Here is a 26399-nt window from a genome sequence, read left to right on the forward strand (position 1 = left end):
GTGGATCCGGCTGTGTACCCACTGAGAAACTTCCAAAATACTGCAACGCACCTCTCCAGTCTTTCCCAGCAGTGCATTTACATTTTGAAAATGTGCCTATATACCTGATTGGGCTCCTGCCAGTGTCTCAGAACATGAGATACATCCTCACGGTCATAGACCGATTCACGCAATGGCCAGAGGCCATCCCATTGCCATCCAGCAATGCTGAGACATGCACCAGAGCGTTCATTGCCAACTGGATCTCAGAATTCGGAATTCCCACACAAGTCACCTCAGACCACAGAGCGCAATTCACCTCTGCATTATGGACTGCCCTTGCATGCTTTTGTGGCACACAACTGCATCACACCACAGCGTACCACCCACAGTCCAATGGTCTTGTGGAACGTTTCCACCGGCAACTCAAGACCTCACTCAAACCCCAACTCACAGGGCCCAACTGGATAGACGAGTTGTCATGGGTTCTGATGGGAGTGCACACCGCCCGAAGGAAGACTTGCCAGCATCGTCTGCAGAAATGGTTTGCGGTTCAGTTCTCTCTATTCCAGGTGATGTTTATTTCTCTTCAACTCCTGCCCTTCTGATCTGGGCATGCTTCAGCAGCTTTGACAACACGTCGCAATAAGAAAACTGATTCCAATCAAATGGCATGGAACCTCCAAACAGCATGTGGCTCCAACACATGACGTTGTGTTCCTGCATAGACAGGTCCCAGGAACACATCGCAATGGACATACGATGGCCCTTTCCATGTGATCAAAAGGACTGTGTACACTTTAGACATTGGGGGACATTTGATGCTGAACTGTTAACTATAGACAAACTCAAACCAGCATGCGTGGACTCTAGTACCCCTATTCACTGCCCCCAGCTAAGGAGATGAAGGCATCCACCTAAGGCACGCGTAGCTGGTTCATCTCCTTTAGTTGATAATTCTTGGGGGGTGGGGTTGTGCAGTGGGCCGAGCGGCCATGTAATGCAGTGAGTCAAACCGTTGCCCATGCAGCTGGCCGAGCAGCACTACGGGCCTGGTCACCGCTCACTCTCCTGGCCGGGGTGGGCCGCGCAGCACTACGGGCCAGGTTGTGGCGTTCTGGGGAGTTGGGTACTTGTCCAGGCCGGAAGGGATTTAAAAGGGATTTTAAAAAGGAGGCAAATTTGAATAAAGAGTCTTTGCTGACTAACCATTGTGTCAGGTGAATTGATTTAGTTGCTCAACTGGAGTAGTTGCTACAAGCTAACACGTAATTATCTCAGTGTCTGAGTCAATGTAACAATGTATGTTAACACATTGGATCCCAATACCCTGGAAGGAACACCAGCACCTCTTCCACATATTTATTGTTGGTTGCATGGCTCCAAAATCTTCCTGGTTTCATACAAATATCCAGAATTTTTGACATAAATTCTTTTTCATACTTAAGTACAGAGATGAGGGCATTCTATGAAGAGAACTAAACGGAGGGAATCTTACCAGTGAGCTCCTTCTGGACTGTTAACAGCTCCTTTGAGGCTGAGAAACCTTTTGATTGTTTTTGATTCAAGGAAACTCCACTTTGGCAAGATAACACACAGGTTTCCCAGAACGTCCGGCGCTATATGTGCAAACAATAGGGAACATGTTATAAGTGGAATTTTCCAATGTTTGCTTAAATATTTTGAGACTTTATTTTAATGTCTACTTTAATGGAAAAGATTTACCTTGGAAATCTAGCTTGACCACCCCCCACCCCCCCCCCCCCCAACACCTACTTCAAATAACTTTATATTGATGTTAATGTAGAAATTGTGGCAATGAAGTTCTGCAGAGTTGTTAATAGGTGATTACTGCACTTGAGATAAAACTACAATGGCGGCGCTTCCAGAGCTGCTACTGGTCCAGAACCATGGAGAGCAGGAGTGGAGAAGAGATGCAGCGCTCCCCCATGGGGTCCAACTGCCCAGTCTAACTGCCATTGGTCCGTTCAGGCTTAAACAGCCTGTTAAAGGAGCAGACGGTGGTTTTATTTAAAATCCTGCTCCATGGGGTCTGGATGCAAGATGGTGGCACCTACTATCGTCAGCAGTCATGAGGTGTTGCAGATTCCGGGGAAGTAAAGGACTGGCACATGGCACCAGAAAAGAGGGAGACCAACTTCCCACCCCCACCCATTTGAGAAGCAGAGGAGATGACCCATGGGCCGGTGACCACGGCAGCAGACCAGTGAGGGGCTCTCAGACTGAGGAACACACGTGGGGCAGCTTGTTGGCAAATTGGGGAGAGAAACCCATGCAGGCTGCAGGAGACTACAGTCAAAAGATTCATGCCAGTCTGTGGACTGCTAAAGACTGGCTGAAGGGGTTCCAGGTATGGATGCGAGAGGGTACTGAGGGGTTCCTGATCGTGTCGAAGGTTCGGATCTGAAGCTTGCATGGCCAATTGTTTGTACTGGTGTGTTTGTGGCTGCACGAGCACTGGAGGTGAATCCACGGACACTCGGGACCCTTTTGCTACTCTTTCTGTAAGAGATGGCCAGCAATTTCTGCTGCCTTCTGTTTTTTATTACATGACAATAAAGGAATCTTGAATCTAGATCGGAAATGTGATACTCCAATAGAAAGGAAATAAATATGGAGAAAATAACACATCTCTGGAATTTTAGGGTTGTAAGACGAAAGGGCTATTTCACTATGCAAAATTTCAGTGCACTAAGCAATGCTATGTATTTACATTATTTTTTAAACAAACACTTCAAATACTGGGTTTGGTTCGTTGGCCTCCTGGTAGGGTTAAAGCAATTAGCCAGAGAACCCAGAGAATCAAAGGAGTCTTTTTCAGTAGGCAGTAAAATTATACTTTATTCTAAATTCAGATCTCTCATAGTCTACTTCTTTCCAAATAGAGGTTACCAACAAATTGCAGAAAAAAAAGCTTGATCATTTATTGAAATCAATGCTTTTGTTCCAGTTTTCTTTGCTTGCAGCGGTCATCAAAATAAATCATTACAGTTCTGGTTTATCTCAAAGAAGCATAACCCTGAATATTTAAATTTGGTGCTACTTGCTCTATTAAATATGCAGTAGAATATAATTACAATGAAATATGATAGTCCAAAGTTTGCAGTGAAGTTAAGTTTTTAAATTTAAATATTAGCATATCGCAGAAAAATAGGCCCTTCCAGTCCACGAGCACATGCCCCCCAATTTAATTCATCACTTAACTAAATGGAATAAATCATGGAAAGACCTCTTTTACTTCCAAGAATACTGACCAAATATATAAGCATCATAAATATTTCATGGATAATAGTGCATTGACAGTCATTTTGAGTAACATATCACTTTCACTTACTGCACCAGGAATAAGTAACTTTTAAAAATCAAATAAACTACTGGAGAACATTGCCAGAATGCAAGACTACATGCTCCATTAGGAAAATGGGATTGATTGAAGTAACTTCCAGTCTTGCCTCAAATTACCTTGAGGTCTTCACCTTAAAAAAAGCAATCAGGCACTATTGCCAGTGATCGCAGGTCTAACCTGCGATATATAAACAGCTGTAGTCTTCATAATTTCCTCTCTTTTTCTCCTTCTCTACCTGTCTCTCTACTTTATCCACCTTCTGTCCATTAACCCATCATAGATGACCAATGTATTCTATACTTCCATTCTTGAGCTGCTTTTATTTGTGAATTGTCACAATTTTCAGGGATCTCACTTCACAGCACATGCACTCAAATTGGAACAATACAGAGAGGATTAGCATGGCATGCAAATTCATGAAGTGTTCCATATTTTTTGCAGCACCAAATAGCCTGAATACACCTGCGATTGTCTGATCTCAGAAGCTTGGCAGGCACAGGACAAGTCAGTACTTGGAAGGGAGACTGCTGAGGAACACCACATGCTGTAGGTTTCTGCGAGGAGCGCTGGACAAAGTGGCGACCCTCTGCCTTACAGTAGACAAAAGTTAAAGAATTACCTTCTAAATCTTTAGGTTGAACAACACAGTAGAGAAATGTTTGACTCACTCATCAGACAAATCTGGACAGCCTGCAGACCAGCACATGTTTGATAATCTGCTTATATTCTCACTGTGCATCAGTTATTATACCTACACTATGGAATCTTACTTCAGTTGTTCATTTATAATCCCTCATGTCGTCTCCTGACTGCACAAGAGATGTGCAAGGTGAGTGACTGATTACCAGTGCTGCCAGAGACTAAATTGACAGGTTTTCTCCTTCAGCAGAGCAAATGTTATGAGAAAAATGCACCACCCATGTTAAGGAACAGCTGCTATCGCTCCACCATCACACTCCTCGACAACAAACTCAATCAGGGACTAAAAACAAATCTCAAGATTGCATGCGAATGTTATGTATGTACTCTGACAATAAATCTAATGTGTTTGAGCAGTATCCTGACCACAAGATTAAAATATTACAGAATTTCAGGCATACATGCAGTTAGAACCATAGAACTACAGCACAGAAACAGGCCCTTCAGTGCTTCTAGTCATGCCAGACCATTTTTTGCCTCGTCCCACTGACCTGCACCCAGTCCATAACCCTTCATCCATATACCTGCCCAAATTCTTCTTAAATGTTATAATTGAGGCTGCATTCACCACCTCAGCTGGCAGCTCATTCCACACTCCCACCACTCTCTGTGTGAAAAAGTTCCCCCTAAACTTTTCCCCTTTCATTCTTAACCCATGTCCTTTGGTTTGTATCTCAATTACCCTCAGTGGAAAAATCCTATCTACATTTACTCTGTCTATCTCCCTCCTAATTTTAAATACCTCCATCAAATCTCCCCTCATTCTTCTATGCTCCAGGGAATAAAGTCTTAACCTGTTTAACTTTTCCCTATAACTTAGTTGCTGAAGTCCAGGCAACATCCTAGTAAGTCTTCTCTGCCCTCTTTTCAATATCATTGATATCTTTCCTGTAGTTAGGTGACCAAAATTGCATACAATACACCAAATTTGGCCTCACCAATGTCTAATACAATTTTACCATAACATCCCAGCTCCTATTCACAATAATTTGATTTATAAAGGCCAATATGCCAAAATCTCTCTTTACAACCCTATCTACCTGTGACATCATTTTCAGGGAATTATGTATCTGTATTTCCAGGTCTCTGTTCTACCACACTCCTCAGTGTCCTACCATTCACCATGTATGTCCTTTCCTGATTTTTCCTTCCAAAATGCAACACCTCATACTTGTCTGAATTAAATTCCATCTGCCATTTTTCAGCCTATTTTTCCAGCTGGTTCAGATCCCTCTGCAAGCTTTGAAAGCCTTCCTCACTATCAACAACACCTCCAATCTTAGTGTTGTCTGCAAACTTGCTGATCCAATTTACCACATTATTATTCAGATAATTGATATAGATGACAAACAACAATGGTTCTAGCACCAATCCTGAGGCTCACCACAAGTCACAGGTGTCCAGTCTGAGAAGCAATCATTCACCATTACTCTCTGGCTTATCCCGGCAAGCCATCGTTGAATCCACTTCACTACTTCACCATGAATACCTAGCGTATGAACCTTTCTGACTAACTTCTTCTCATGTGGGACCTTATCAAAAGCCTTACTAAGGTCCATAAAGATAATATCCACAACCTTTCCTTCATCAACTTTTCAAGTAACCTCCTCAAAACATCTAAGATTGGTTAAACATGATCTGAACACTTTTGACAAACTCCAAGCCATCCAGCCCTTTTACAGAATGGGAGTCCCAGTCAATATGCGGAAAATTTAAATCCCCTACTATCACAGCCTTATGTTTCCTGCAGCTGTCTGCTATCTCTCTACAGATTTGCTCCTCCAATTCTCGACCACTATTGGACAGTCTATAATACATAACCATGAGTGCGGTTATATCTTTCCCGTTCCTCATCTCTACTCAATAGATGGGCCCTTTGGTCTGTCTTGCCTGAGCACAGCTATGTTATTTTCTATGATGACCAATGCCCTTTCATTCCCCTCCCCCCACCCCAATTATATTGTGCCTAAAGCAACAGAAGACCAGAACAATGAGCAGCCAGTTTTGCCCCTCCTGCAACCAAGTTGCACTAATGGCCACAGATGTCATAATTCCATGCGCCAATCCACACTCGAAGCTCATCTGCATTTCCTACAATACTCTTTGCGTTGTAATAGATGTGCTTTAGAAAATTTCCACCACATACAACCCATTGATTTCTAATGGTGCGGGCATTTTTCATATCATCTTTTCCCTCCTCCACTCCTCTGTCTTCTCTGGCACTCTGGTTCCCATCCCTTGCAAATCTAGTTTAAACCTAGTCCCCCTCCAGTTCAGATGCAAACCATCTCATCAGAACAGGTCTCATGTTCCCTGCAAGAGACCATGATCCAGAAACCTAAAGCCCTCCCTCCTGCATCTCGTCTTTAGCCACATGTTAAGCTGCATTATCCTATTTCTAACCTCACTATCACGTTGTACAGATAGCAATCCTGAAATCACAACATTGGAGGTCCTGGCCTTCAACCTAGTGCCTAACTCCCTGGACTCTTCTTGCAGGACCTCATCACCTTTCCTACCAACATCATGGGTCCCTTTATAGACCACAACATCTGGCTACTAACCTTCCCTCCTGAGAATGCCATGAACTCCATCTGAGATGTATTGAACCCTGGCACCAGGGAGGCCACATACCATCTGAGATACTTGATCTCTGTCCCCCTAAATATGGAATCCCTTCTCCACCCTTCCCTTCTTAGGCACAAGGCCGGACTCTGTGCCAGTGACTTGATCACTGATGGTTGCTCCTGGTAGATTATCCCCCACAACAATATCCAAAATTGTTGACGGAAACATGAAGAATAGATATTGAAAGGAAAATATGTAAAAATCAACTTAAATGGATAGAGAGAAATTATTATAATAGACAAATTCACTGAAATGCTTACTGCAATCAAACAGGTGCGCAAAATGCATTAACTACAATGGTATATTTAAAATTACCACAATATCAAGGGGCAGATACGGTGTCATTAGCGATTTTACAGATTGTGTTGGAGCTAAACTTGGCAACACAACTTTGCGTGCACAGGGAATAGAGCAGGGAAGTAAGCAAGCAGACTTCAGGTGCTCCCTTGCTGACAGTGAGGAGGATGTTACAGATCTGCACTGCATTGGAGTCTGCTGATGAGAAAATCAAGGATCCAGTGGCAAAGAGATGAACAGAATCCCAGATTCCTGAGTTTGATTACATTTTCCTGGTACGATGGTGTTAATTATCAAGATGTTTTCAATGCACAAGAGCTAGGAGCAAGTGTTTTTGTGGTCCCAGGTGATCCAATGTGGAGTGGAGGGCCAGAGAGATGTCAGCCACAATTGACCAGTTATGATAATAGGTGAACTGAAGTGGTTCCAAATCCTTCCTGAGGCAGAAATTGCTCCGTAAGCAACCTCTCAAAGCACTTCATCACAGTATACACAAGTGCCACCAGCCAATAGCCAATGAGGCAGGCTACTTTCCTCTTCTTGTACCCCAGTATGATTAACATTCTTTTACAGCAGCTGGGGACTGAGGCAGCAAGAAGTTGAAAATATCCTGCAGAAACTCCAGCCAGTTGGTCAGTGATGATTTTCTATTATTAATTTTTTTTAAATTTCTGTATTATGCTGAAATCATGAACACATTGTGGAGTAAAATATACTTTCCCAAAATAGATTGCTTACTTGATTAAACAACCTTGCTGAATCTGTTTGTAGGCTTCTTAAAAGATTCTAATCTTGAGACCAAATGTTTCCTGAAATTAATCTTTACAAAAATGCATTCTAAAATATCAGTAGGTATACAGAAAGCGATCTCGCATCTTCCCGAGGGCACCAGTATGCTCTGTAGTCAAAGATCATGGGAAACCTGCCAAAAGATACCAGATTACCTTCAAAGATTTTACATATAGAATTTATTGCCCAACCAGTGTTTGTGTTTTAGACAAACCATTTTCCAATTCTTTTGGTTTAATCTCAACCAATCACCTGATCCTTTTATGCTAAATAATTAATCTAAATCCAAAATCAAGTACTTTTCAGTTCCGTAATTAATGTTAGTAAAACAGATTATCTGTCATCGATCACCTATGGCAACAGATTACTCTATCTGAGACATCTCCCCTCACCACCCACCAGTTTAACAAGCTTCTTTTGTCTCCTTCCCAATTCTGACAGAGTCTTCAACCTGTTTCTCTCCTTTCAGGCACAGACTGACCTGCTGAGCGTTTCCAGGATTTTCATTTTTAAAAATTTCCAGCAGTTTTTTTCTACTGATTTTCATTCTCTGCCATTACTACTGCGAGAGCTTGCTGTGTATGAAATCAAGCCCTGTATTTTTTTCACTGTATTCTTCAAAAGTAAGCATTTACTGTAAACCACTTCATCATGTCCTCAGGTCACAGAGACATTTTCTTTCTTTCTGCTGTCGAACCATGACAAATGGGAAAGGTGGTTGAATAGACACTGCAGCTTCTATTGTATAGGTGCTGAGCAGTGATCTTTCTGTGGAAAAGAAGGAACCAGGTATACGCACATATTTTAACAGGTAGCCAGCCGACTGCTACAAAGAAACACACACACTCGCAATGTGGGAGGTTAAGCTCTGAGATTTTATTGAGGCTGGAAAGGCTACTTTTATTCAGTTGGAGTTCCCATCGTTTGTTTGATTGGCTGGCATCAGCCACATGAATAACAATAGCAGGCAGGAACATTCTTGCACCTGAATACCCTTCTTCCCCAGCCTGTTATTGATCTGTTAGTTGGGCAGCTTGGCCAGTGCCATTTTAGGGCTGCTGGTCTTGTACTGCGCCAGCTTTCAACTGCGCCGGTTCACTGTGTTAAGGGATGTGTTACAGTGTGTTATGCTACTGTTTACTACCGCATGCGCCACGGGATGTGCCGGCTTGATCTCTGCAGTGGAGGGCTGCTACGTAACCCCGCCCCAGAGCTGGCACTACAGTTCATAGTGTCCTTGAATGCAGTCCCCAATGTCTTTGGTGGTCTGCCTCTGTGTTGAGGTGCTGGTGTCTCCATGGGTTGTGTCGGGTCCATGTGTGCTGGCTTGAGCCTGTCTGTGGTGAAAACCTCTGGTTTGCCACCAATGTCCAGTTCGAAGGTGGCCCCATTGTTCCGGATGACTTGGAAGGGGCCTTCATAGAGCTTCTGTAACAGTGGATGGTGTGGACCTACGTGAACAAACACATACTCACAGTCTTGGAGTTCTTTTGGGATGTTGAACTTGGCTTGCCAAGTGGGATCGGAGCCAGGTTACTGACTTTTACCCTGCAGTCTGTCCAGGAAGGTATTTGTATCCTCTTGTTGACCTCTGGCCAGTGGGGCAAAATCCCCGGGGACCATGAGTGGAGTTCCGTAGACAAGCTTGGCAAAGGATGTGTGGAGATCTTCCTTTGGGGCTGTATCAATACTGTACTTCAGCTCAGGGGGCCTCATATGTTTGCTGAAGAAAGCTAACGGATGCCAACTTCTTTCAATCTGCTGCTCCAGAACTCCACCAATAACTGTTTCTGAGGCATCGACCATGAGGGCTATGGGTGCATTTGACCTGGGGTGGGCCAGGAGTGCAGTATTAGCCAGGGCTTCCTTCGCTTCCACGAATGCTCGTGCGGAGTCGTCGTCCCAGTCAAGTCCTTCGCCTTGCCGGTCATCAGAGTGAAGAGTGGGCTCATGGTTCGTGCCACTGTGGGGATGAATCTGCAATAAAAGTTGACCATCCCCACGAACTCATGCAGTCCTTTGGTCATACTGAGCTTCAGTAAGTTGTGGATAGCCTCCACTTTACTGGGTAGTGGTGTGGCCCCACATTTGGTAATCCTGTGGCCCAGAAAGTCAATCGTGCTCGGCCAAATTGACATTTAGCCAGGTTGATAGTAAGGCCGAATTCACGTAGGTGACTGTAGAGGCTTTGGAGGTTCTGCTCGCCACCAAGATATCGTCTAGATAGTCGAAGGTGCCATCCAGATCTCGACCCACCACGTCCATCAGTCGCTAGGTCTATGCTACATTCTTCAGCCCAAAAGGCATCCTCAGGAACTCGAACAGCCCCAATGGAGTGACGATGGCCGTCTTGGGGATGTCGACAGGGTGTACCGCGATTTGGTGGTACCCTTGCACTGTCTACTTTGGAGAAGATCGTTGCTCCATGCAAGTTTGCCACAAAGTCCTGGATATGCAGCACAGGGTAACGATCCGGAGTGGTGGCCTTGTTAAGCCGACAGTTTTCGCCGCACAGTTCCAGCTCCTAGATGCTTTAGGCACCATGTACAGGAGAGAAGCCCATGGACTGTCCAAATGCCGAAAGATGCCTAACCCCTCAAGCTTGCGGAACTCCTCCTTGGCCAGTTGGAACTTCTCCAGGGGAAGTCGTCTCGCCCTCCCATGGAGGGGTGGACCCTTTGTAAGGATGTGATGCCAGACGCCATGTCGAGGCACCTCCACTATGAAATGAAGGGAAAGGATTGCTAGGAACTCGGCCAGCACCTTAGAGAACTCATCGTCTGAGTTGTGTGCAGAGTCCAGGTGCAGTGCCAGGAGCCTGGTGCCCCTCAGTGCGAAGGTTTGGAATGTCTCCGCATCCACAAGTCTCTTTCCCTTGAGGTCTACTAGGAGGCCATGGGCCCGCAGGAAGTCCACTCCAAGGAGTGACCAGCGTGAACTCCACCGAGAAGTGACTGCCTCCAAACTGCAGCTCAGCCCTATGTGTGCCATAGGTACACGTGCTGCTGTTGTTGGCAGCCCTCAATACTGGGCCCGCATGCCTGCATCTAGTGTTCAAACCTATTGGGGCATCATGCTCCTGCATTCACCAAGAATTGTCTACTGGAAAGGTGATCCCATACATACAGGAGTCTCTCTCGATGGCCAGCCGCCGTGGCCTTCAGCAATGGCCTTCAGCAATGGCTGGGCTTGTCGTTTCCCTGGAGCTCGCAGGGTGACTGGCATCGGTGGGCCTCTAAGCCCCACTTTTGGTGATAGAAACACCATCTCTCCTTGGACTCATCCCTGCCGCTTCTTTCCAAGGCCTGCCTTGATCTGGTTGCGAGACTTCGTGACGAGCCCCACGGTAGCTGAGCACTTCTGTTTCTGCTTCCACAGAATATCTGCCCATGCTGCAACTTTCCAGAGGTGGCTGAAATCCGCATCAGCCAGGAGCAGTTGGATGTCCTTGGACAGCTGCTCCAAGAACACCTGCTCGAACATGATGCAGGGTTCGTGGTCTCCCAGAAGGCCAGCATCTCATTCATGAGTGCTGACGGGGATCTGTCCCTGAGCCCATCCAGGTGGAGCAGCGTGCCCCCCTCTCTCTCACCACGAGAACCCGAAGGTCTGGATTAATAGCTCTTTGAAGGCAGTGTAAGTGCCTTCTGATGGTGGCCTGAGGATGAAGTTGGCCATTTTGTATGGAGACTCTGGATCCAGGGCGCGGACCATGTCATAGTACCGTGTGGTCTCAGATGTGATGCCCGAATCTGATACTGAGCCTCAGCCTGGTCGAACCACACACCAGGTCGAACTTTCCAGATGATTGTGAGCTTGAGGCCGACTGCTTTGACCGCTGCTTTGCTATCCATCACTGGGTTTAGATGCCGACTAAACCATTGGAGTCACCAATTGTAGCCGACTGCTACAAAGAAACAGACACACTCACAGTCTGGGAGATTAAGCTCTGAGCTTTATTGAGGCTGGAAAAGCTCCTTTTATACAGTTTTGGAGTTCCCGCCGTTTGTTTGATTGGCTGACATCATCTGCATGAATAACAATAGCGGGCAGGAACATTCTCGCATGTGAATATCCTTCTTCCCCAGCCTGTTATTGATCTGTCAGCTGGGGAGCTTGGCCAGTGCCATTTTAGGGCTGAAGTCTTGTACTGCTCCAGCTTTCAACCGTGCCGGTTTGCTGTGTTAAGGAATGTGTTTTAGTGTGTTATGCTGCTGTTTATTACCACGTGTGCCGCACAATGTGCCAGCTCGATCTCCATGATGGCGGGCTGCCACAGGGTGATAATTTGGGTGCCAAAATGGTAAATCTCCTTTGTACCCTCTCTAAACCTTTTACATCATTCATGTAATGAGGTGACCAGAAATGAATGCAATACTCCAAGTGTGGCCCAACCAGTGTTTTAGTGAGCTGCAACATTACCTGAACCCAATTACCTGAACATTTGCCTTCTTCAGCACCCCATCAAGATCAAGAGTCCCAGAACACCACTAGTCATTGACCTCCAGGCAAAATACTTTGCATTCTGCTGGTAAGCCAATTTAGAATTTAAACAGTAAAGGCTCCATGCCACAATTTTTTGATTGAGCCTACTAAAATCCATATACACCACATCGACCACCCTACCTTCACCAATTTCTTTCGTCACTTAAAAAACTCAATTAGGTTGATGCGGCATGACCTTCCCCTCACATGGAAAGCCATGCCTGAGGAGATCATTCTTCTCGAAATGCTTTCTGGACCAAAGACCCAACCAGTCACCCTCTACCACCACCTTCTTCCGCCTGGCAGAATTTGTTCTCACTCTAAACAACTTCTTCTTAAACTCATCTCACTTCCTCCAAATCAAAGGAGTAGCCATGGGTACCCACATGGGTCCAAGCTACGCCTGACTGTTTGTGGGCTTTGTGGAGCAATCCATGCTGCAAGCCTACAGACAAGACCACCCCCCCCCCCAACTCTTCCTGCTGCATATCGACAACTACATCGGGGCTGCCTCATGCAACCACGTTAAGCTTGTAACTTCATCCACTTCACGGCCAATTTGCACCCTGATCTCAAACACACCTGGTCCTTCTCCGATAACACTCTACACTTCCCAGATCACTCTCTCTCCATCTTAGGAGGCAAGCTTTCCACTGACATATATTACAAACCCTCCAACTCCCACAACTACCTGGACAACACTTCCTCATACCCTCTCCCCTGCAAGGATTCCATCCCCTTCTCTCAATTTCTCTGTCTCCACCTCATCTGTTCCCAAGATTAGGTCTTCCAGTCCAGATCTTTTGAAATGTCTGCCACAAACATGGCTTTCCCTCCACCACCATCAACCCAACCCTCACCTGCAACTCCTCCATTTCCCGTTCATTTATCCTGGCTCCTTCTGTCCCAGACGCCACATAGAATCCCCCTCATATTCACCTACCACCCCACCAGTCTCCACATCCAATACATTATCTGCCAGAATTTCCCACATTTACGACAGGATCCCACCACCAGAAACATTTTTCCTTTTCTTCCCCTCTCAGCCTTCCACAGGGTCCACTTCCTCTGCGATTCCCTCGTGCACTCATCTCTTCCCACCTATTGCACCCCAGCATCTTCCCTTGTGCCCATGGGAGGTGTAACACTTGTGCCCACATCTCCTCCCTCACCACAGTCCAGGGCCCCAAAAAGGCCTTTCATGTGAAGCAACACTTCACTTGTACATCCAAAGGACTTATTTACTGCATCCAGTGCTCCCTTTGTGGAATTCTCTACATCGGAGAGACCGGTTGCAGATTGGGAGATCACCGCTCAGCACCTCATCTCTGTTTGCCACAACATCAACCTCCCAGTGGCCATTTCAATTCCTAGTCACACACACCTGTGCTCACATGTCCGTCCATGGCCTTGTGTACCATCCCACCCAGATCATCTGTAAATTGGAGGAACAACCAACATCTTAGTTTCCATCTGGGCACTCTCCAGCCAGATGGCATGAACATTGGCTTTACTGCCTTCCACTAAACCTGCATGCTTTTTTCTTTTCCCTCACCCTTTCCAGATCTTCTACCCACCCCGCCATTCATCTTCCCCCTCATTGGTGCTGCCCTCTCCCTCCTTTCTTGACTTATCATCTCCTGCCTTTGCCATTCCCCTCTCTCCCTTGCCCCCATTCTTTTGTTTGGATGCCTCCCAGCATTTTATCATACCTTGATGAAGGGCTCAAGCATGAAACATCGGTTCTGTATCTTTACCTTTGCTACATAAAAGAAACTGTTTGACCAGCTGAGCTTCTCCAACATTTGTGTTTTTACATCAAGAAAGGTCACATCATCTGGGACAAAACAATCTGTTTGGCACTCCATATTCCATCTCAAAACAATAAATCTACCCACTCTTTGTGTACGATCCACTTATTGCATCTCATTAAGTTTCTCAGCCAGAGGTTCAGAAACCCTCTGTCCTCTCCTCCTGGAAGGACAAGGGTGGAAAATTGCATGCAAGCACGATCAGCCACAATTTTCTTCAGGTTCCACAAATTTTCTTCATTATAATACTGATAAGTGTCTGGAGTACACTCCAAAATATCATTGTTTTGGATGTTTTATTTAAGCTTATATTTTCTCTATTAATCTTGGATACCTCAAAAGGTTAGTAAATAAAAATTTACTTTCTGCAGATGTTGGAATATGAATAAAGAGAGAAAATCCTGAAAACGCTCAGCCAGTCAAACACTATCTGTATTAAAGAGAAACTTTGTTCAGAACAGTCAAGGATTCAGGAACTGAGGAAGGGGTCCTGACCTGAAAGTTTAACTGGTTTCATCCAGCATTTTCTGTTTTCATTCGAGTTCTGTAAATAAAATTTCAGTGTAGATTCACAAAGTTATATCAAAATGAATAATTGGGGTTAACAAAAGTAAGAGGAGATAAATAAATAGAATCAAGACAGAGTGGTGACAAAATAAATCCTTATTTTGTCCAACTCTACTACACTGTTTAACCCATGTTACACTGCAAATTATAATCAATGTTGACATATCAGTGATTTTTGCATCAAAACACCTGCACTTCCGAATGATGTTGAGGAGGGATGGGCTATCTGCCCCCATCTTGACAACATTTTACAGTAGCACAATTGAGAGTGTCCTCTCTGGCTGCATTATTGTGTGGTATGGTAGCTGCAAAGCATAAGGCTGGAAGTCGATACAGAGGATCATCAAAACATCTGAGAAGATCACTGGACTTCCCCTTTCATTTACTGACATTTATTGGAAGTGTTACTTAATTTGGGTTCAAAGAATTATCGAGAACACTTTTCATTTAGCACACAACTCTCATACACTACAATCAAAAAGGAGGTACAAAAGTGTCAAAATCAGATGTGTGTGCATGTCATGGCCTGCAGAAATGCTGTTTCGTATGGTTATATAGGTACAGTCAGATGATAACAAACTTAAAATAGGTTTCCATTAAGCCAGATAATCAGTGCATTCAATAAATCATTTTGCAGAATCTATTAAAGTCTCCTACATCCTGGCATAGATACCCCAATCACAAAAGAGCATTTTGAAAATGAGCCTAAAATACTTCCAAATGAAAATGATTTAGATTTGGGAATTTTCTGTTCAGCAAATTACTAATCAGTTGAAAATCCTCACTTAAATATAAAATAATAATGGTAAGATAATCAAATTTATAACAACCATCCAGTTAATAGTTGTCAGTCTGAATCAAAGAGAAGATCATCCATCTGACCAACTCTCTTAACTACCTTATGGATATGTCAACCCACTTTACGACATGGCAAACTTCAGACTCAAAGGCTTCTGTTAAAGTATAAGAGGCCATTTATAATGTCAAAAACAAGATTATTCATGAGACATTCTTCACATAGACCCCATTTGCTAAATGTAATTGCCTGAGGAACAATTTAGCAAAATGAATGTTTATTTGTCGAGTGAAATTCCAGAAATATTTACCGACTCCTAGATTTCATTTATTCACCTTTCACAGATGACATGTTCATGCTCTAAGCAGAACAGAAACCAGCATACTGATCATTTTTATCTGTACTATCATTTTTATATTGAAGGATAGCTAATTTCAGAATGTTAGAAGGGATCTGTCATAGAGAGAATCAAACATTTGCAAGCAAAACTATTAATAAGCCTCCAAATAGGAAACAGTTCAGATGCAAACCAAATATATTTCAGTGAGGGGATAGAATGAGGTTAATGGATGACTACAGGTGTGAAGTATCAAATAAACAGAAAATATGGGTTAAGATAAAAGTAAAGTTTATTGTTCAGCAGAGAAAGACAAGAAGTCAGAATTCAAGTAAAAACAAACCAAATAAAAGAGGCAAGAGTCCAAAGGAAGATGCTACTTGGTTAGCACGAATCCTCCCCTTGAATCAGAAGTTTGTGAATTTCACTGTAGAATTCTGAACACAAAACACTTGGCTGAAATCTTGTGTCGTACCAAAGAAGATTTTCATTCAGGAGAACAGGGTGCTATCCATCTGCTGAGGTGAACATAAATGTTCCCATAGTTCAATTTCAAAGAGTAGGAGATTTATCCCTGGTGGGCAGGATAATATTTATCTTTCAAGTAATACAATTTAAAAATCAGATTGTCACTTTGCTATCTGTGGCAGCTTGCTGTGCACAGAAAATCTTGAAGAAGTTCACTTCTCTGGTGGTTGGGCTTGAAATTAAGGAATCACCTGTCACTTGTAGTTAGCTACACTGGTTTGGTTGCTCTGCAGAATCAGTTGTGCAGCATAAAATATAAACACCAATGCTCTCACATGCTTTACAATTATGAATCAAAAAACACGTTCCTCCTTTGCTGTTTCCAGCAGCAAAAGGTTGGCAAAAATTCGATAGAGATTTGAAGTAATTGGCAAAAGAACCAGAGGTAGAAATGAACTTTTTCACATGGAAACATGTTATGATCAACAGCCCAAGCCCGACTTAATCAAATACGGTCCGATCTAATGAATTAAACCTATTGAATTAATAAACCTGATGCGTAAATGATATAGAGCTCTAGGAAAAAGAGCAGAGAAACAATACTGATTGAATTGCTCTTTCAATCGTGAAGAACACGACGAGTGAAATGGCTTCTTTCATCTTTTTAAGATTCTATGTGAGCTGTGACTTGTGTTTTCCCTGAGTTGGCTACACTTCGTCAATTATTTAGGTTTCTCACTGCATCACGTCTCTCTCCCAAAAATCTAGAAGGAAAAAGATCTCAGCTCTGCAGCTCTCCCTCCCTCCCCACAACTTGAAGAGCACCATCTTGAAACGTGGATTCAATGCTCGACTTCAATCTCTTTTCAATGCATCCCAGTAAACTTTTAAATATAATTTAACACTCGAAATGACAGAACTCAAATAGAACACAGACTGGACTACAGCTTTATCACAGTTGTTGTGGATTTGGATTGTCCAACTAATTTTAAAATTCCATCAGCAGCTTCGCCAGTAGGCCTTTGTTTTTTTTTAAAAATGAAGAATAAATTCCATGTTTATCTGATAATTCCTCTATGTTGGAAACCATCAATGACTAGCTAATAAATCACAGATTGGGAGTTAGGGATATGACTGGTCTTAAAAAAGACTGCACTGCTTTAGAATGCACAGGACAATATTAAAAGGAAGCACAAAAGTCTGCAGATGCTGTGATTGAAGTAAAAACACAGAAATACTGGAGGAACTCGGCAGATCTCACAGCATCCATAGGTGGTAAAGATATACAATTGACGTTTCAGGCCTAAGCTGTTCTTCAAGTTATGAAAAGAAAATAGGCAGTTGCCTGAATAAAAAACATAGGGGAAAAGGAAAGAGAGGGCAGGGGGAGGACCATAGGTCAACAGGCAAAAGATGATAAATTGACATGGATTGGAAGGACTGGAGAGAAAAGGTGAGGAGCGATCGGGGCATAGCAGGGGGTTGAAGGGCTCAGACCCAAAGCGTTGCTTACGTATATCTTTATCTCTATGGATGCTGTGAGGACTGCTGAGTTCCTCCAGCAATTCTGTGTTTTTGCAATGAATATTAAATGTGCTTTACAAGTGATAATCTACCATTTACTTTTTAAAGTAGAAGTAAGTGAAAACAAAGACAAAGTTAAGTCGCTGAAACCTCACACAAAATACTCCAAGTGTAATTTCTAATGGGTTGCAAAATCTGCTACATTTCTATTCACAAACTAACCATCGAAACATTTTAATATAAAGTTTAGACAATGAAAAAGAAAATTGACAAAAGATCATCAGCTTTCAAAAGGTTTTGGATCTTCCTTATCACTTTCCTGTAAGCCATTTTCAACAAGTTATCTGTAGATATTACTGATTTTATCATGCAGAAATCTATTCATATTTTCCCCCTTTAGGCTGCAATAAAATTTAACCAAATATTCAAACTGAAAGTCAGACTAGTAATAGATTTTCAAAGATTTATCACAACAGATCATCAATTGCAACAGACAAGCTGTCTGGAATTAAATCTACTTACAGTCCCTGACACTTGAGAAGCACTCTCAAATTCTTCTTCATCTTGCATCACTCTTTCCACCCCCAGCAATGGAGCTGTGACAGGAGAATACATAACTCGTTTCACAAAATCACATTTGCTTTGAAAAATGATTAATCTCAAAGCGTGTGGTCATAAATAGTGCATTAAAAATAAGATGAAAATGCATTCTTTAGAAAATACTTCATCATCAATTTTAGGACTTGATATCCCAGAAAAGGAACAGAAAGTCTGCAGAGCAAGAACAGATTGTGTGTCACAATGGTAGTAGGTACATAGCATTCTTCACAGCAAAGCAATTTGGTGAAGATGGTAGAAACTCACAACAGAAATTGACAGGAACGTAATAAATATTAAAATGATGTCCTGTACTAATAATTGGGATCCATTGCCAACTGATTATTAATAGAGGTAAGCAAAAAGGTTTAGCAAAAACAGAAATCCCACGCTTAATTGTTCATTTTTTTATCCATTTTGATTTTCATCGGCCTCTGACAAATGTACCTCCTTTCACCAAGACTTACTGCAAAAGCAAACCTTGTGGTGTGGCTATGATATGGGAAGCCTTGAGTAATTTAATGCAAGGGTGGAGGATCTCTTCAGAAGAATGAGCTCAGCAGTTAAAAGTCCAAGCAAAGAATTCAAATTCAAAGAACCTATATATTTTGATGGTAAATTTTTTAAGGTTATAAATCACAATATTCTGCAATATCCTGTAACCCTGGATCTCTTATTAATGAAATTGATTATTGATAAGAATACTTATACATATTTATCTTGATTGTGAGAAATGTTTGTGTGCTCATTTTGGATCAGAAAAATGCTGTGTCATCTGGTTGTACATGTATAAAAATATATATCTCAAATAACATTTCTTGCTAATTCACACATATGACAACTCAGTTAAAACCAATCTAAATACAAAATTATAGAAAAACAACAGACTTTTTCCCTATCAACCTATTTTTCTTCCTTGCTTGAATGGGGAGCATTTTTTGTTTGTTAGGTTAAACACAGTGTAGCTCGTCGAATGACCAAAAGACTTGTTAGCTCAAACCAAGGCCTTAATCACCAAAAGACTGGAGCATATTACAGCACGGACGACCAGTCCAGACTGACCTGGGTCTGGTTTGGAGCATGAGTGGTGACAAACAGAGAGTGGAGACCCCCATAGTGTAGTGAGACCGATTTATGACCTGCCAGTAGGCGTGGCTACGACTCTCAGCCAATCTCAACAGCTCTAAGCAAATATATACAAATATACATTGGTGATAGTATCCTGTACTATCACATTCACCCCTTCTTTAGGAACAGACCCCAGGGTGAATAAGAAGGAAGGAAGGAGGAGGAGAGAGGGGAAGAAGAAAAAATATCAGGGACATGCAGTGTTTACGGACTGTCATGATCAGCGTGGCATCGGAATCAGCGTAGCAGGCAGGGCATCGTCACTGGGGACTCCAGGTGTGGGCTCAGTCTCGTCTAGATGGCAGGCGTTGTTGGCCATGGGCTGGTCCGGTCTGCTACCATCATTCTCCGCAACATAACCTTGGGGAGGAATGGATGGGGGTTGGGGTTGGAATGTGACAATGTTAGACTCGGCTTGGGCCAGGTCCCTTACTGAGACTGTGTCCTCCCGCCCGTCCAGGTACTTGATATAGACAAAGTGTGGGTTAGCGTTTAGCAGCGTAACCCGGTCAACGAAGGGGTTGTTTTTGGAGCAGCGGACATGACGTCTCAGTACGACAGGACTGTCAGCCAAGCCAGTGTGGTTATTCCCCTAATTCCAGGCAACATTTTGGTAAATTTCTTCCAAAGCCTCCAGAACCTTCTTCTTATGAATGATCAAACTGCACATAATACTCCAAGTAAGTCCTAACCAAAGTCTGACATAGATACAACATGACCTCCTTATTTTTCAGATAAAGGCAAGCATCTATATTTATATTTAATTTTCTCTGATGCTTCAGAGGCGATGGGGAGATGTGATAGAAATTTATAAAATTATGAGAGGCCAAGATAATGGTAAATAGCCAGGTCGGTCAGCAGAGTAAAGTGCCTGCCAGCGAGGTAGTGCCTCCAATGACGTACTGCCTCTATGAAGGCCTGGGCCGCCTCCTCGACAGAGGAGTGTTGGCTTTCAGGGCCCTGGAGGGTCCTAGAAAAGGCGGCGACAGGCCTACTGGCCTGGCTTAAGGTGGCCGCCAGCGCAAAATCGGATGCATCGCTCTCTACTTGGAAGGGTATGGATTCATCTATGGCGTCCAACTTCATGCAGTCGAAGCCCGCTCTGGCTTCCGGTGACAAGGGGAAGGAGGTGGACTTAATTAGTGGCCGAGCCTTGTCAGCGTACTGTGGGACCCATTGGGCATAGTAGGAAAAAAAACCCCAGGCAGCATTTCAGTGCCTTCTGGGTTTGGGGCGGTAGAAGGTCCATGAGAGGGTGCATGCAATCGGGGTCTGGCATTACCACCCCGTTTTCCACCACGCACCCTAGAATAGTGAGAAGGGTGGTCTGGAAGACGCACTTCTAGAAATTGTAGATCAGATTCAGCCGTTTGGAAGAATTTCTCAAGGTTGGCGTCTGGTCCTGCAAGTCATGGCCACAGATGGTGGCGTTGTCCAAATACAGGAATGTAGCTGTCAGGCCGTTCTGGTCAACCATTCGGTCCATCTCTCAGTGAAAGACCGCGACAACATTTGTGACACCGAAGGGGACCCTGAGAAATTGATACAAACGTCTGTTCGCTTCGAAGGTCATGAAGGGGCGGTCCTCCGTGCGGATCGGAAGCTGGTGGTAGGCTGATCAGAGGTCGATGGTGGAGAACACACGGTATTGGGTGATCTGATTCACCATATCCGTGAGGCGCGGAAGAGAGTAAGTGTCCAAGAGCGTGAAACGGTTGACTATTTGGTTGTAGTCAACCACCACCTGCAGCTTCTCCCCGTTCTTCACGCCTATGCCCTCCAGGGACTTGTGCTGGGCTCGATGATGCCCTTGTCCAGCAGTCTGCACACCTCACTTTTAATAAATTTCCTGTCCCCGAAGCTGTACTGCCGGCTTTTAGTGGCGATCGGTTTCCAGCCGGGGGTGAAGTTGGCGAAGAGTGCTGGAGGAGTGACCCGGAGGGTAGAGAGGCTTCAAGGGGACCGTCAGGGCACGGGGACTGGCATGGGCTGTCGCTGGTAGGAGGCCTCCGGGGTAGAGTGGTGACAAACAGAGAGTGGAGACCCCCATAGTGTAGTGAAACCGATTTAAAATGGCATTGTAAGTCCAACCCCAGCAACACAGGTGCACATAATTGGGGCAGGTCCAGAAACTTAAACCCTGTAAATCTGACACCCAGGACTTTCAGCGTCATCGTACAATACCCGTTAAGTAGGCTTTTGTGGCCAGCGAGATCTTCTGGTCTGTCGGGTGAACTGTTAGCGTGCATTGGTGGACCAGGTCGGGATGGATAAAACTCTCTGTGGAACCTGAATCAAATAGACAGTTAATGTATTGACTGTTCACCTTAATAGTCTCCACAGCCTTAGCTAGGGGATGTGGCTGGTCCTGGTCTAGTGTCACGGATGCAGCAACCAGTAGGGGAAGTGAGGATGCTTCTTGTAGTGTGGGCAGGCTGTTGGTGGCGAGCAGTGGAGGCTGCGATGCTCACAGTGAAGACATGTCAGTAGGGCTCTCTGCCTGGTAGCAGTGGCAGCAGGAGGCTGCGGAGGTTGGCCGCAGTCAGCGGCAGAGTTAGGTGGGCCCTCGGCGGTGGCAGCAGGCTGTGGAGGGGGGCTGCAGTCAGAGGCAGTGGCAGGTAGGCCTGCAGGCTAGAAGGTTCCGTTGGGTGGGTTGGCCACATCGATGATCATCGTCACCGCGATGAGGATGGGGCATCATGTGGGCGGCATCTTCTGCGCTTGCGTCCTAATGTCAAGCACTACTGCGCGGTCGATTCCTCACTCTCATTGGATGAGGACGGGAGATTTGAATTTGGGGAAGACAGTTGGGCCTCACACGAGGCATTGTGTTTCGCAGCGGGCATTTTAGACTGGCAGACAGTTGCGAAGTGACCGTTCTTCCCGCAGTTATGGCATTGAACCTTCCTCGCAGGGCACAGGGATCTGCTGTGCTTCTCCCTCCCACAGAAGTAGCACTTCGGGGCTGCGTTGGGCAGTGCGGCAGCAGTGAGGCCATCGACGGGGTGTGGGGAGCAGGATTTCTACTTACATCATAGCAAGGTCCCCAGCCCTGTGTATAGGCATCCATGCTTAGGGCTGCAGCCTCCATTGTTTCAGCGATTTGCACTGTCTCAGTCAAGCTGTCTCCCCTCTGCTCCAGCAATCGTTGCCTCACCTCATTAGAGCGGATTCCAGTCACATAAGCGTCCCTGATGAGGTCTTCAGTGATACCGGCTGCAGTTTTGTCAGTGCATACACACGCTCTCCCCAGTAACTTCAGTGCCTGGAGGTAGGCTCTGCAAGTCTTACCGGGCTGCTGTCTCCTGGTTGCTAGAATGTGCCCAGCATAGACCTTGCTCACAGGTCACTCGTAGAGTCCTTTCAGCACATTTATGGCATCCTGGATGTTCTCGTAGACCCTCGAGGACACCATGGACAACAGCACCAGTAGTTTGTCTTCCTCCACGGTGGGCCTGATCGCTGTAGGTATGCCTCGAAGCACCTCACCCAGTGCCTAAAGTCGCTTTGGACAGTAGCTGACTGCGGGTCAATGCTGAGGTATTCTGGTTGCAGCATACGCTCCATCCTTGAAACTTTTTGCTGATTAAATTGTTTCACATCGAATGACTTGTTAGCTCAAACCAAGGCTTTAATCACCAAAAGACTGGAGCATATTACAGCACGGACGACCAGTCCAGACTGACCTGGGTCTGGTTAGGAGCAGCCCTTTATGACCTGCCAGTAGGCGTGGCTACAGCTCTCAGCCAATCACAACAGCTATAAGCAAATATATACAAATATACATTGGTGATAGTATCCTGTATTATCACACACAGTTGGCATAGAGTTTGTACATTCTCCTTGTGTCTGCAGGGGTTTTCCCTGACAGCTCCAGCTTCCTCCCACCCTTCAAATCGTACGTGGGTTGTATTCCGCACCCCACCCCCATCCTGACATGTGTACCATAAGTTGACCTCATGTACTGTCCCACCAACACCACTTGTAGATTGGAAAAGCAACACTTAATTTTATATCTGGGCACTCTCCAACTGGATGGCATCATCATCAACTTCTCCAGTTTATGCTCACCTACCCTCCCTTCCCCTTTCTCCTCTTGCCTCTAGCTCTCTGCCCTTTTCCCTCTGTATTCACAGAGGCAACCCTCCTCCCCCTGTTTTCCTTCCAACCCTGATCCACCTCTTACCTTCTGCCTTTGGTACAATGCTCCTACCCCTGCCCCCCCCTCCCCCACCATTTTGTTCAGGCACCCACCTACATTTTTTCATACCTTGATGAATAGTCAAGGCTGAAACGTTAGTTATGTATCTTAATCTTTGCTATATAAAGTACAAACTGTTTGAACTGCTGAGTTTCTCCAGCATTTTGTTTTTACTTGCAACAGTACAGTTTGAAAAAATCAGTTCATTTCTTATTCAAAAGGGTAAGTTGTGATCTACATGCAAAAATGGGTTGGATGCTATTTATAGAAGCATATTTAAGGGAGGCACAAACTGAAATCATAAAATATTTATGTTTTTATGTAATCGGAAGGTGAGAAGTATGGAAGAAATCAACTAAACAACTGCTTCACAGGGAAGGGGGCCCATAAACTTTGAGCAGACTCTTCAGAGGGCCAGAGCCAAAAATGGTTGAGGATGGCTGATATAGAGAACTGTGCACATATGAGGTTTGCATTTTTAAAGCACATTGAAGCACTGAAGAAATGTTTAAAAATTTAGTCATTACAGCACGGTAACAGGGCCCTTTTGGCCTACGAGCCCATGCCACCCAAACACTCCCAATTGACCGAGGCCCCCCAGTATGTTTTTGAATGGTGGAGGAAATCAGAGCACCCAGAGGAAACCCATGCAGACACAGGGAGAATGTATCAACTCCTTACAGACAGCACGCAATTCGAACCATGGTCCCAGTCGCTGCCGCTGTAATATTGCGTTAACCACTACGCTAATTGTGCCAACCTGCAAATGCAAAAATATAAGTATGGGCAGAATAAAACCATCTCTTTTGTGATTAAAATGTACAGTTGCAGAATCTTACAAAGAAAGGGATTGTTATTTTCTGATAGCCCTGAATTTAATTTTGCAGAAGGATAGATGATGAAAAGATTCCAGTTGCATTTTCTATGTTCATTCTGTCACTTTTTACTGAGGTCTTCTTCCTTGCTGCAATTACTGAGAACCAGCATTTTGGTCCTATCATTAATACACATCTCAAATTTAAACTGCATGGCCCATCCATGCTCCCTACACCTCCCCCCAACCCCAACCCCCCACGATGCCAAGCCTGCAAGAGCCTAAAGACAAGCACTCAGCAGCACAAGGACAGGTTCTTCCCACTGCCGATAGATTCCTGAATGATCAATGAACCCAAGACACTGCCTTACTTTGACTTTTCCTGCACTATTTTTATTTATTGTTGTAAGGTGGTTTAGATGAATGTTTGCACTGTGAGGCTGCTACAAAACAGAATTGCTTGACTTGTTCAGGTCAATAAATTCTGATTCTGACATGTATGTTTCTTGTTTGGCACAAAGGAGGGCAAGGGTGATCATAGTTAACATTTCAACATGCTGGAGCATTAAACGGGGAGCTCATTAGCAAACTACCACAGGTTATGTTATTTAATAAATTCAATTCCTGTTACGACAGTGGGGCTCAGTTTAATTGGAAAGTCATGGGTTCAAATCCCACTCCTAGTCTTAAGGTACAATTTAAGATGAACAATTGCACATTGAAAAACAATGAGGATTGCTGGCCCCTTTCAAGGAAATTCAGTCTTTTGCCTTCAGAAATGCATCAATGTAAAAGCAGTCCAGAGACTTGATTAAATTCACACCCAACTGCAACTTGTGGAAGGGCAATCTCATGGATTTAAAACTTTAAAGGATGCTACCTGATAGGCTCTATCAATAACCACGAAGTTTAGAGCAGGGGAACGATAGGCTTTAATAAACACGACTTTGGCTGGCCTGGATCCAGGTACAGGAATGCCAGAAGTGGGGAGGGAGGTCAACCTTTACGGCCAGGTCATAAGGGGAGGAAATATAAGAGATGAGTCACTAGTGGGTGGACGAGCCTCATACATACAACAGTACACAGGTAGGGAATAATGTACAAGGAGAAAGCATATCACTACACTACCTCTGCAGATGTAAACTTTGAAGTAGTAATGGATCTGCTGGTATTATGATTTTGTGGATACATTCATTCATGTCCATTATCTCAAGATTTGTGAAATCTAACAGTCTACCTCATGATCAAAACGGACCCGAAGTGCCATTTCAACATTTTTGTTTAAGCATGCTATTTGAAATCCACTGAAATTTCACACTCAGTGACACTTCAGTCCAGTTTGTTTTCTGTTGCTCATCGCACAAGACATCTCCCCTGCCTCACCCTTATCTTTGAAAAAAGTAGTAAAATGCTCCAACTTACAATCTGCACAGACAACAGGGACTGCTTGTTCAGGGGAATGTGACATCTGTGTTCCATCATCAGATTCTTCCATTAAACTATCTCCCTGGAATCTGGACAAAACAGTGCAATTCTTTATGAATTTTGTGTTGAGTTTTGCAGCGCTTTATAAAATTATAGCAGCTAATGTTTGACAATCACACTGGACTTTAAAATCAGCTGATTTAAAAGTACAGATCATTCAAAATAAAAGAAAATTATTTCAGATTTTTTTCAGATTTGAGGTTTATTGTCACAGTACATACATGCGCAATCCTGAGATTCTTTTTCCTGCGGGTGAGGCAGAATTATCACTTATTGGTAGTGCAAAATAAAACTGTACACAATGTACACAGGTAAAAAGATAAATGCAAACAACTGATTTTTCAATACAGAAAGGGGGAAAAAAGTGCAAAATAAAAGTCCTTAATGAGTTGCTGATTGAGTTTGCTGTTGAGGAGTCTGATGGTAG

The 26399-nt window shown here is 44.1% G+C and overlaps 1 protein-coding gene and 1 pseudogene across 17 annotated transcripts in view; one reads left to right on the plus strand and one right to left on the minus strand.

Annotated features, from left to right (window-relative positions):
* c2h8orf34 (chromosome 2 C8orf34 homolog) overlaps positions 1–26399 on the minus strand; it is a 286943-nt gene that overhangs the window by 60277 nt on the left and 200267 nt on the right. For 14 of the 17 annotated variants that reach the window (XM_069921308.1, XM_069921318.1, XM_069921306.1 and 11 more), the window contains 3 exons: positions 25910–26001; positions 18270–18343; positions 1478–1598 (listed from right to left, as the gene is read on the minus strand). In XM_069921308.1, the coding sequence (XP_069777409.1) occupies positions 1478–1598; positions 18270–18343; positions 25910–26001 (287 nt within the window). Of the gene's footprint in view, positions 1–1477; positions 1599–14550; positions 14600–18269; positions 18344–25909; positions 26002–26399 lie in introns of all 17 variants that reach the window. The other 3 variants (XM_069921317.1, XM_069921316.1, XM_069921320.1) reach the window with 2 other exon arrangements.
* On the plus strand, positions 3694–3782 carry LOC138756000 (U6 spliceosomal RNA; annotated as a pseudogene).

Source organism: Narcine bancroftii, chromosome 2, assembly GCF_036971445.1.
Source record: "Narcine bancroftii isolate sNarBan1 chromosome 2, sNarBan1.hap1, whole genome shotgun sequence".
Taxonomy (NCBI): Eukaryota; Metazoa; Chordata; class Chondrichthyes; order Torpediniformes; family Narcinidae; genus Narcine; species Narcine bancroftii.